The following is a 13,010-nucleotide window of genomic DNA, read 5'->3' as shown; positions in this document are numbered from 1 at the left end:
TTCAGCTCGATCCAGTGGCATATAGGTTAGAACCTATGATTGTTCCAGATTTGGACCTAAAAGCAGTTCTCATTCCACATCACAAGGGCAGAAAAAGACTTCATTTAGGTAAAAAGCAAATACCATAAAAAACTTATTTCCTTCCTGCTTTTTCGTAATCTGTTATTTATAATGAATTGTCCTTCCTGTCATTTGTAATGAATTGCAAAAATTTTAACACTAAATCCTTTTTCTACAGAATTAATGTTAATTGAAGTGCCTACTATGTTCAGAGCTTGTTTACTAAATATTTGGAGGAGCTAGAAAGGAAGTTCTGAGTTCCTGCTCCTTGATCACGTTCTAATTGTTGAGATGATGGGGAATGGGGGACGATGGTGATAAAGCGACATGGCGCACGGGTTTTGATGGTTACGATTTCTGCAGTTGGACAGCAGCGTAACATCTGAACTAATGCCCAAACCATTACGAAATAAATTTAATGCCATCCCAGTCATGTGAGCTGTTATTTCCTTGGACAAACTTTTCCTATTAAAAAAAAATCATTAAACATATGGATCGATGATAATTCCAAGTTGGGTTTAAGTTTCTCTTATGTATGTTAATGGTGTATAGTACTTATCCACAGGTTTAAAAGAAGGAAAAGTGATCATGCCCTTTTATTTAAAAGTTTTTTCCTGTCTTTTTTTGCTTATATCATGCTTTTTAAAAGTATTTAACTCTTTTGAAGTTAAAATGAGAAATTTGATACTCAAAGACCTTGATTTCAAATAGGATTTGTTAGACAAAAGTAGAAAAGGTGGAGGGGCAGGCATTTCTTCATTTTTAAATTAGAAGTTTAAATTGTGATTATATCAAAGTCTCATATTTTTAAAATCATTTCACAGTCACAGATTAGAAAAAGTCATCTTTTTAATTTTGGGGGTCTACTTTTTCACTACAGTAAGAAAAAGCACATGAATGTGCTTACATTGTTATGGTATTTGAACTTTTTGGGGGGAGATGGGAAACTGACAGGTTTTGGCTAGATTGAGTTTAGTCACTATAAAAGTGGCAGGGGGTATCCGATGGACACGTGTCCCATTTGGGAGACCACCTCAGGGATGATGTAGATGCCTGATCACCGCACTGTATACCTGAAGCTGAAGCTGAACAATAATGAATGCCAACTCTAATTTTATATATATACATATATATTTATATATATATGTATATATATGTATGTATATACTTACAAGAAGCGGAGTACAGCATTAGAAATAGAGACAGTGGAAATATAATGGCTCTGTGCGATGTCAGAGGGATAGTGGATGGGGAGTGGGGTTCACACAGTGTGAAGGATATAAATGATAAACGTCTAAGTATTACTTTGTCTTGTGCACCTGAAACTAATAAAAAAATAAATAAATAAATAAAAGTTATAATCAACAAAGAACGTCCTCTCCATAACAATGTAGAAAAGAAGGAAAACTTGTATTATCGAGTTAGCAGAGCCAAGTACATGCATACAGGTGACTAAAAGTGATTAGAAAGTCAGGATGAAATTTCACACTATTTATATATCCAAGTAGGTAAAATTCTTTCGCACTGTTTATAGCCAGTATCTAACATGTTTCCTTGGATCATTGATATCCAAGGTGTCAGGAAGCCTGGAGCTCTAGCTTTCTGGGTGTTTCTGTATATTACAAAAGGGATGCAGACCATACTTGGAGATATCTCTGGATTGTAAAGCTTCAATGGTTTTATTTAGTCCTTGGAGAGTTTTATTTACATTCAGGAGTTTAGAGAAAAGACACTGACTGGTTCATTGTTTCCAAAGAAACACTCTGAAAGGAGGTAGGGGAATGGGTTTTTTTCAAAAAAAAAAAAAAAGTGGCTCCTCAGAACATTTTAACATGTCGAAGGTTTTTGGTTGAGATACTCAATATGTATGATATTTAAAAGAGAACTAAGATCTTACCCTGTCTGAGACTAGTATTAACTTTTGTTTTGATTTTTGTGGTGCAGAATCTTACCCAGTGACAATAACATGTTTTAATCTCTTTAGAGTTGAAAGAAAGTCTCTCTCGCATGGGATCTGATTTGAAGCAGGGTTTTATTAGCTCTCTGAAAAATGCTTGGCAGACATTAAATGAGTTTGCCCGTGCTCATACGTCTTCAACTCAGCTGCAAGAAGAACTGGAGAAGGTAGCCAATCAAATCAAAGAAGAAGAAGAAAAGCAAGTAGTTGAAGGTAAATTTGACATTTGAGGGATTTTCCAGTACAAATATTGTGTGAACATAAATAAGACTTACGAATTATTTAATGATGCGTTTCCATTCTAGTCTTTTTTGTTAAAATGTGGAGGCTCTTCCTATAAAGGAAAATCTTTTATGTTCACTATACTTCAAAATGCATGTCGTCTTTTTTTACTAGGTTTCCGCCCAGTAGTTGCTGAACTTTTTACTCTGCAATGTTAAAATTTTGTTGCACTCCCTAAGGTCCGAGTGGAATATCAGAGTTGAGAACCGAGTTTGTATTCAGGCATGTGAAAGACGCACTCTGGGAATTACCTTCCTGCTGCTGCTGTTGCACTGTGTTGTTACAGTCTTTACATGCAATGTCAGGTCGTTGTGCCGTGATGTTTTGACTTTTTCAGATTCTAATTCTATTTCCTTTCTTTCTACAATTCTCTCACCCCTTTTCTTCAAAACTTCTGTCAGCTCGTTGGCTCTCTCTCCTCTCTCTGGGGTAACCAGCCCCCCTTCCCCTGGCTCTTTGGAGGAATGGGAGGTGAGCCTGGTAGCTCCCCAAGGTGCTACGTGTGTCAAGCAGTATTCTCCTTGAGCCCAGAAAGTCAGCTAAAGTCAAAGGATAATGATTAAGTGATTGACTTTGATATTGAAATGGTTTAAATTCTAGCAGAAAAAATTGTTGAAAGTCCAGATTTTTCCAAGGATGAGGACTCCTTAGGAAAGGTTGGAATGCTGAACGGAGGTCGCCGAATTGACTACGTTCTTCAAGAAAAGCCAATAGAGAGTTTCAATGAATACCTTTTTGCTCTTCAGAGTCATTTGTGCTATTGGTAAGTGTGTTCAGCTCTGGTCACATCCATGTGACCTCTGGGTACTAGCACTGGCAGCACTTTTCGTTTTAGTGAGACTTCTTTTGCTGATTTATCATTTGTTAAGGAATGTTTTGAATGCCTGTATAGTTAAAATCAATATTTTCCCCCTTTAGTTTCGTTACCCACAAGATGGCAGTATGGCATCTGCCTTTGACCAAAGGTCTTTGGTATTTGCAAACTGTTTCTGTAGGGATGCCTTTCCCAGAATAGGAGTGGCAGGGACTTAGAAAAGCCACCTTTTCACATGTCCCCTCTCACTAAGGAGAATTGTAACGTGGCTATTTTGGGGCTGAGTGAAATCCGTCCAATTTTTAAGGATGGTTTTGAGATTACACTACTTTATTTTCATTTGCCCTTCTTAGGTAGAGTTGAATACAACAAAAGCTGCATTTTCTACCTTTATGCTTAGAGGTTAATTTCTGCTAATTGTCTCTTAAGTAAATGTGCTTTCTTTTTGATAGGGAATCTGAAGATACTGCCTTGTTATTACTTAAAGAAATTTATCGAACAATGAACGTTAGTCCAGAACAACCCCAGCATTGATTGGACTTGAGTTTCACTGTGTGAGTTTATCTTTATTGTGTGTATAAATTCTGAATGTTTCATTCTGGAGTCTCGTTTATATAGTTGACGTTGACAATAATTTTCTCTTGTTTCCTTTGAATGTTTTTTCCCCCCTTTATTTAAAAGTTCAGAATAGACTCAGGAAAGGAAGGGAATTAGTGTGCAGTCCACATTTCTGACTTGTTACAGTCTTCTAATTCGGCATAGAATTGGAATTCTTTTAATTGCTTTTAAAAATAGATTCCCAGGAACATGAGCCAGGAATTTCTTTGCTTGTAGGTGACAGGACCCAAGTCACAATACCTGAAACAAATAGAGAGGTTTATTTTTCTTATGTAACAGGAAGGGCTCTTTTGTGGAATGATCTCAGCAGATACCCAGATTGTTTGCACCTTTTCACCTGCGTGTGGGCTCTGGCTGTCTCATAATTACAAGATGGCTCCCATAGTTCCAGACACATCTACATTCACTGCATGGATAAGGGTGAAAGGGCATATTGGTTATATCTGTCCCTTTTGATGAGGAAAGCAAAATAGTGTCCAAAAATTTACCTGTGCCTGTTGACTAAGTCTGTGTCACATGTCCCATGTCTGCCCTCAACTCCCAACTGCATGAAAGATTGTAAAAGTGTAAGCATTTCCAGTCTTTATGAAGGGGAGGAATAGAAAAGGGGATTAAACAGGTGATGCATGAGCCAACCTACAAGTCAGCCACACTCTGTATTCCGGACTGTTCTCCCGAGACACCTGACACCTACCAGTTTTTTTCTTACTAGCTTGTGTATCACTTTAAAAAATACATAATGTTTTATTTTTAAGTTAGAAATTTTAAAGCCTTTGAAAGAATAAAACACAAAGACGTGAGCTCTAAGTAGCTGAAATCAAAAGTAGTTCTTGGTACTTTTTGGTTTCCTAATAATAAATGATAAGTTCAGCCTCCATTTTCTTACTTTGGAGAGGTAACAACTTTTAGTAAGATTTTCTTAGAGAAATACTCCTGTGCATATCCATCAAATATGTGTACACTTTACAACAAAGGAACCTCATTGAATATGTTGTTCTGTAACTTGATGTTTTCTATCAGCCATATTGCTTGCACAACTTTCCATGTTAGCTTGTGTAAATCCTTTTCATTCTCTTTCTTTTTTTCTTTTTCTTTTTTAATTTTTAGTGGGCAATATTGAGGAACAGTGTTTTTTTCCAGGACCCATCAGCTCCAAGTCAAGGCGTAGTTTTTCAGTGTAGTTGTGGAGGGCGCAGCTCACTGGCCCATGTGGGAATCGAACCAGTGACCTTGGTGTTATGAGCACTGCGCTCTAACCACTGAGCAACCAGCCGCCCATCATTCTCTTTCATGGTTACATAGTAATCCATTGTATGGCTATATCCCATCTTACTTAGCTAGTTTCCTGTTAAGGACATTTAGATCATTTCCTCACGTATATTAAAGGAGTCTTAGTCGTCAATAGAGTAGGTAAGAGGTGTAAAAAGCCATTTTATAATCAGACTCTTGATATAGTTTTATCAGTTCTTATTTCTGATAATTGCAGTGTTAAAGTAAACTACAGGTAATGTCAAAAGCTACCATAGTCCAGATTTTCAGCTATAAAAGTCATTCAATTAATCGACAAATATTTATTCGGTACCTATTATGTGCCAGGCACCAATTTTCATGCTGTGATAAGTGGTAAACAAGATTTTCACCTTTAAGAAAATTATAGCAGGGCCTCAAATTATGTAGCTTTGTTCAACATCGTTTTGTTACAATGTTGATGAGATGTAGGAACCTAACTCTTGTTTATGTCAATCAACCTATGGTAAAATTGGTTTCATTATGTGTCATTTTGCTGCAGTTCCTAGAACCTATCCAAGAATGTGAAGTGAGGACTCACCTGTATCTCCCATTGGGAGGAGGTTGACAGTAAACTTGTACTGTAACCCGTAGGTAAATTTCAGATACTGATAGGTTCTGTGGAGAAGGTAAGATGGGAAGACGTGGAAAGTGACCGGGGTTGCTTCTGGGAAGGCCTTGGTCAGTTGGTGACACTGGAGTTGAAATTTGAATGATGAGAAGGAGGTGGACATCTGAAAATAAGGGGAAGAACAATTCAAGCAGAAATAAGAGCAGCTGCAAAAGTTATGAGATGGGAAGGATATGCCATGTTTGAGGGACAGAAAGCAGACCCAGATAGCCGAAGGGTAGTGAATGAAGGGCAGATGGAGGGGTGAGTCAGAGAGGGCCTGATAGGGCATGAGGGATCTGGTAAGGCATTTGCATTTTACTCTAAGTAAAATGGAAACACCGAGCAGGAGGTGGTTTAAGGAGAGGAGTGACATGATTTGGTTTATACTTTAGCAAGATTGCTCTGGGTGTTGGGTGGAGGGTAGATTGTTGGGCAAGCGGAGGAAGAGAATAGTTAGAGGCTGGTTATGACTCTGATTAGGGGTATTGTGGTAGAGGTGGTCCAAGATGATTGAATTCAGATTGGTTTCGGAGGTAGAGTTGTTTAGGACTTACTGATTCACTGAGGGATACAAGCGTGAAAAGGGTGAAGGATGACTCTTGGGATTTTGGTGTCAGCAACTGGGTAGATGCACCTTTTCCAGGGAAGACATGTGGAGGGAGCCGGACTTCGGGGGGATGTAGGGGGTGGGGATTCTGTAGTTCTGCTTTATGGAGTCAGTCGTTGATGATGTTGGTCTGAAGATCAGAAGAAAGCTCAGAGCTAAAGATTACTTTAGAATCATCAGCTTATTCTTGGCCATTTGAAGCCACCAACTGGATGAGATCACGTGGGAGTGTGTAGATGGAAAGGTCTGTGAAGAAGGAGGAGCCAATGAAGTAAAAGAAAATCCATGGTCTTCTGATCTCAGGGAAGCTGAGAGACGATTGCTTCAAGAAGAGAGCAGGCATGTTAAATGCTGTTGGTGAACGCCACATGTTAATTGCTGCTGAGAGGTCAAGTAAGGGGAGGACCAGGAATTGGCCTGTGGCTTGAGGAGGACGTGGGACATCACTGGTAACCTTGACTGAGTAAAGCTGTTTTAATGTCACCACAGGGAAAATGGATTGAGGAGCGGGACAGGATCAGGGAGGAAAGAGCTTTGCCATGCAGGGTAACAGAAATAAGACAGAGATTTTGTGATATTAAGATGTGTTTGTTGGCTAGTTGCAGGGATCCAGTATTGAGGGAGAAGTTGATCATGCAAGAGCAAAAGGGGATAATTGTTGAAGGAAATACTTGAAAAGGCAGTGGGGGATGGGGCCTGGGCAAAGTGAAGGGTTTAGCCTCAGAAAAGGAGCAGGGATGCATCTCTCTTGGTACCGGAGGAAGGTGGAGTGTGGGCACAGGTGGGGGGGGGAATGGACCAGTGAAATTGGTGCTAATTGGTGCTGGGGAATAGAGGGGGAGTGTTCTGGTTACTTCAGCTTCCTCTCGGAAGTGTGTGTGAGTCCGAGGCTTGTGGGAGACACGAGGAGAGAGGGGCAGGATAGTCATCTCAGAGTGTGGGAAAGGGAATTGCCCAGCAACGTTTGGTAGGTTGTAGTGCGGCTGCAGTACTGCTTTGATACTTGGGTGTGCAGAAATTTGGAGTGAGTGCAGTGAGCACTCCTGACTTTCCTCTGGCCACGTGCTGCTACTTGGGTGAGGTTCAGAGTAAGCAGGTACTTGGTTTACTAGGATTAGGGATTTGCCAGGTAAGTAGGACAGGAAGAGAAAGACTGGGAGTTGGGGGAGGTGATGGAGAGTGAAAAAAGCGAGAAATCAGGGATAAGAGGAGGCCGGAGAATCCCTGGAGAGGATACCCTCGCAAGTGCGAGTGACCGGAAGGTTGGATGGGGGTCTTCAGTGGGGGTCGCTGAGGGGTCGCCGTGTCAGAGGATCCGCTGTGGGTTCTGTTACACTCACTAGTCAGATGTTCTGTGTGCTTAGAAAGCAGTTTAAAGAGTTACAAAGTCATAGTGCCTCATACAGAAACCTTAGGAAATACAGAAAAGAAGCTGAAGAAATCACCTATAATCTTGCCAATTAAAAATGTTAGACGTTAATCCTTCTAAGCTTTTGTAAGTCTCATATTTCATGTTATTTGTTATTTTGTAGCCTGTTGTTTTTCCACTTAAGAATGTGTTTACATCAGCCTGCAATGTGTGTATGTATGTGAACGTACAATTTTTATTGGTTTTTCTGAATGCGTTACATCGAGTTGGTTCAGCTTTTAGAAGTGACAGAAGCAGCGCTCCCTCCTGCACCTCTTCCCTAGTTTCCCTGCCCAGAAGCAGCTGGTGTTTCAAGTTTGGTGTATCCTTCCAAACATCTGCTAACATACACACACGTGATTTTTTTTTTCTTTTTAAAAAGACAAATGATAGCAAAAGAGACGAACGGTTACTACTTTTGCATCTTTGAGGTCTTTCCATATCCATCCATCTGTTATCCATCCACCCGTCCGTCCGTCATCCATCCGTTCAGTATTTGTTGAACACAGTACTAAGTGCCAGTTACTTACTGTTCTAGGCACCAGGCTTCACAGCAGGGGCCACACATAGTCTCTGCCTCCGAGAGCTTCTTTCCTCTGGGGAAGGACAGACAGCGAAGGAACACTTGAAGTGTATCTGTGTCAGGCGGTTAAAACTAGAGCAGTAGGGAAAGGGCCGGGAGCGTGTTTGGGATGGGAACAAGTTGCTGTTGTGTATACGATGGCAGGGACGCCCTCACTGATAAAGTGTCATTTGAACAAGTGCCAGGTGAATCTGGGGCAAGAAGATCATTGCAGGCAGAGAGAAGACTATCTTAGAGGAGCCGCTTCATCTTTTTTTAATGATCGTTTAGTCTTCTGTTGACTGTTACACCTTAATTTGTTTAACCAGTTCCTTGCTGATAACTGTTTAGGTGGTTCTAACCTTTTACTAGTATAGTATAAACAGTGCTCAGTGGTGCATGATATTTAATAGCTGCATTGTATTCCATTTTATAGTCCTATTTATTAAAGTACTTAATTTATCTACCATTGTGTATTTAGGTGAATTTCCAACTTTTCACAATTATAAATAATTCTGACATGTAGTTGTGCATACTTTTTGTATTACATTTCGGACTGTTTGCTTGGGATAAATTCCTAGAAGCAGCATTGTTAGATCTAAGAATATTGCACATTTTAAACGGCTTTTCTTCTGCACTTATTGCTAAGTTACATTTCAGAAAGGTTGGCTCAATTTTCATACCTACCACCAGTATAGGTGCTGGTTTTCCTGTACCCTTGCCAACACTGAGTATTACTGTTTTTTGTTTTTTTTTTCACTTTTACTAATCTGACAGCCAGAAATTGTTATATCATTGTTTTATTGTACATTTCCATTACAGTGAAAATGAGCTTTTTTGGTATATTTAACTGGCTGTTTGTATTTCTTCTGTCAGTTGCCTATTCTTGACTTTGCTCATTTTTCTGGAGGTGTGGGGAGGGTATTTTTGTTTCTTACTGATTTATAATTATGATATTTAAGGATAGTAACCTTTTGTCATAGCAATTCCCCCCTCCCCGTTTGTCTCTTTAGCCTTGTATTTTTGCTTATGCTTTGGATATTTTTTGGGGGGGTTGCGGGGTGGGTTGAGAGCATGTTTTAAAAATATGTATGCTAGTCTTTTAAGATTAATTATTATTTAGATAATTACATTTATTTTTTAAGTTCTCAAATGGTTTTCTTTTTCATTTGACTTTATAGTTAGAAGAATATGGTTTAGAGAGGGATTTAACTTTTTTCTTAAATAATCTTTTTTGCCTGTGCTGTGTATTGAATAATGTACCCTTTCGTCATTGGTTTGATGTTTTTATAATATGCTATTGTTTGACTTTTTTTATTGTATGCCCAATATTTGTTCTCAAGGCTTTCTGACATACCGCCTTATTTATCTGCTACCATATTTCACTGATTTCAAATTATATATCTTCCACACTTGAGCATCTTTAAATTTGGAATGTATCTTAAAATCAGCTGTTGCATAGATGAAAGTTGTGGTCTTCCCGAGGTAATTGTCTTCCCGAGGTAGTTGGCATTTCCTTCCTCCAGTCACTGGGGGACACTGCCCCCAAAAATCTGCTTAAGCTCGTGTCTCAGATTTTCTTGTACGATGCTGGGATTGTGAATTCAGATCACAAAACTTGCAGGCAGGACGAGGTGGGTGTTCCAGTTCAAATACCAAGTGATTTTTTTCCCTCTTCCCTTCCCATTGTCAAGGCAGACTTCTTTGCCGGCCATTCAGAGGAAACGGTTCTAGCCATTCGGTGTCCTCACTAAATGTGAGGGTTTCTGTCGCCTTGTAGGCTCCCTGTCCTGGGCATCTTTTCTTTGCATGGTACAGAAAATAACGGTGTGCCTTACAATTGTTTGTGTATTAGGTTGCGTGAAATACGGTATTTTATTCATTGTAACTATGTTCATAGATTTTACTGTCTGGCAGTGCAAGTTCTTATTATACCATAGTCTTGGTGATGATTCCAAACGAATTTTGAAATGATTTAAGTTCCCTGATAGTCTCTCTCCACAAAACAAACAAAACACAAATAATATATTCCTAGGATTTTAATATCGTCTAGTATAAAAAACTAAGAACCTTTCATTTCACACTTAATTTGTTCACTGTTCATTGTTTTGTTTCTTTTTTATACTTGGTTGTAAAATTGAGGCAAGAACTTAAGTTCCTAATACTGTACTAATACTATAAAATAATTTATAATATTAAGAATTCTACACATGGTTCGTTTAAGCATAGATCAGTTTTGCTGGATAATTCTTTTATGTTTGTCTCATTTAGTCCTTTTTAGAATTGTTCTTAAAACAGCCTCAGAATAACATGACCAAAATTTTCTTTTACTTTCTTTACTTGTTTTGTTTTGAAGATTATCTTGCTAGTTAATCTCACAGAATGCTCCCTGCTGCACTTTGTCCTTCTCTCCCATCGGCCTGCCTGAGGACTTGTGATCCCAGGGTTTGTTCTTTGCAGGCACTTTACAGTGTGTGTTACTAACGTTTAGCATTTGACTGTGTTCTTTTGCTTTGGAAAAGAACAGCAATGCATTATTATATTATTACTGGGAGTTGTGAAGTTCACCAAAGATTCTGTTTTTCTTTCAAAGACTTTCCAGAAAGTCGCAGAATAAATTACATTGCCGAGGAAATCCTCAGAGGACATTCCCAGTTTGCTCCTGCGATGGATGACAGAAAAGTGACGCATCGACAATTGCTCAGTTACGATTTTCAGATGTAGGGATTCATTTAAAAGAGAACATACAGAACAAAAGAGACAATGGAAACAATCAGCACCACATTTGGACAGTATAGACGAGAAAATGTAATTATCAAAATGATGCAGTTAAAAATTCCTCAGATTAGTGTAGTTTTATAGTTGTCAGAGTAACGTGATGTCAGAGAAGGGGTATTTGTAGCATATAGATGGTTGTTTCTGTTTCTTAAAAAGCCTGTTGTCAGTGGGCTATTAAACTTGCATTTTTAAAAATATAGTATGTTCTTTTATTCAAGTATGGACTTCTTGAGAAGCTATAGTAATATGATTTTTAAAAAATTTATGTTCTACTTCAAATGTGAATTGTGGTTCTGAGCTGCTTTAATGTGGGGTCATTTGTATTTGTTAAGATGAAATAACCAAGATCCCTTATATTCCAACTTGAATCTGAGGTTCTCTGAAGCCTTTCAAGCTGTTACTGGGAGCGTAGTTGTGGAAGGAAGTGAAACGCTCCCAACTGCACAGAATTCCTGTGACGCTCTCTCCCTACACGTCCATCGCCACTGGGAGAGGGGAGCAAATGACAGGGTCTCCATTTTGTTACTAAGGTAGCTAGCTGTGTGGTCCCCTCATCGTTCAAATTCAGCCAATGTGAGAACCGGACGAGAGTCTTTTTGCTTTGTAATAATTTCACTTATACCAAAGTGTTTGAAAGTATGCAATTTATTGCTTTCTCGACTATGAATCTACTTCATGAAAAGACTTCTATAATATTTCACTTCGTTTTACTATAACTTCAAATTATCTTAAATATTTTCCTAATACTACACGGGAATGCTGATTTTTCTTTTGTTATGCAGTAGAAACATTTTACACTGTTTAAATAGTTCTCATAGAACATCGAGTTTTTCAAAAGCAACATGATACACCTTTTTGTGTGTATATATTTTAATGTGAATGAAACAGTAACATCAATGCATTCTTTTTAATCAGCAAATTTCTGTATTTCTCTTGTCTTCCTTAAAAGTATTCCTGTGAGTTTTCATTGTACCTGCTGTATATAGATACTACATAGAGCATTTGCTCCTAATAATAGAATTAGGACAGTTGAGTTTTAGAGCTGCAGTTGACTGCAGACAACCTGTAAAGCTGAGGAGAGGACGCCAATGCCTTTCTCAGACCGCTCAGTGGCGGACGGGGGCCGGAATGCAGTTTCCCTGACTCCCTTCTTGCCTTCATTTCTCTACGCTAGTGCTACTACTTTTCATTTAATTTTCACTTAAATTCCCAAACTGATGAATTTCAGAAAAATGAGGGTTATTTATGTATATTTTAATAAAATTCACTTTGATTTTTCAATTTACAACTGGTTTTGTCTGCGTTATTCAGCCTGTGTCTTCTGAGTATTGGGCAGAGGAGAAGGAATACTTGAACCAATGTCTGTAGAAGAAACGTGCACCAGCTGAGTTCCCAGGAATCTTGTGGTTTTAACACTTGAGGAAACATAAATTAGAATTTTTTTTTGGTGACTCTGTCTGTGGATGTATATTTATATCCCTCTTCAGTTTCTTTAAAAAAAACAACAAAACCCAAGCGGTTAGTAGGTCCCCTGAAGGCAGTCTCTTTCTTCGCGTACTGTTCACTCTTGTAACCACGCCTAGCAGAATCGTGTCACATAGTAGAATCGTGTCACATAGTAAGGCACGTTCCAAACATTTGTAATGAAAGAATTTTAAAACTTAAAAATGTAATTTAACACTTTGAAGAGACCTTGGAAGGCTATTTAGATCAGTGGTTTGCAAGCTTTAAAAAAGCAGCAGTAAAAGTTTTTGAATGAAAAATTTCCGAAATTTCAATATATAAACTAGATGAGGGTAGAGCTGCTGAGTAAAGAGTGACCCCCTTTCCCCAGGAACAGCTCATCCCCTCCTAGAAACCATCATTCCAATCCCTATCCTGGATTAATGCCCTCATTTTCTCCAGATGAGACAAGTCAAATCTCTAGTTATTCTGAAAGGGTTTCTTTCATACGCAGAGTTTGGGACAAAAAGTAAAGTGTCATGTCTGAAACGGAAGGTCAGGGAGTCATTATAAAGCTAAGT

At 38.7% G+C, this 13,010-nt stretch overlaps 1 protein-coding gene across 2 annotated transcripts in view; it reads left to right on the top strand.

Moving 5' to 3' along the window:
- Positions 1-12,271, top strand: part of SEC23IP (SEC23 interacting protein) — a 40,120-nt gene extending 27,849 nt beyond the window's left edge. The window contains exons 15-19 of one of the 2 annotated variants that reach the window (XM_033130607.1): positions 6-108; positions 2,045-2,230; positions 2,903-3,062; positions 3,566-3,667; positions 10,802-12,271. In XM_033130607.1, the coding sequence (XP_032986498.1) occupies positions 6-108; positions 2,045-2,230; positions 2,903-3,062; positions 3,566-3,647 (531 nt within the window). In that variant the 3' untranslated portion in view covers positions 3,648-3,667; positions 10,802-12,271. Of the gene's footprint in view, positions 1-5; positions 109-2,044; positions 2,231-2,899; positions 3,063-3,565; positions 3,668-10,801 lie in introns of both variants that reach the window. The other variant, XM_033130606.1, reaches the window with a different exon arrangement.
- The last annotated feature ends 739 nt before the right edge of the window (positions 12,272-13,010 follow it).

Source organism: Rhinolophus ferrumequinum, chromosome 16 (assembly GCF_004115265.2).
Source record: "Rhinolophus ferrumequinum isolate MPI-CBG mRhiFer1 chromosome 16, mRhiFer1_v1.p, whole genome shotgun sequence".
Lineage (NCBI taxonomy): Eukaryota > Metazoa > Chordata > Mammalia > Chiroptera > Rhinolophidae > Rhinolophus > Rhinolophus ferrumequinum.
This window is presented reverse-complemented; position numbering and strand designations above follow the sequence as displayed.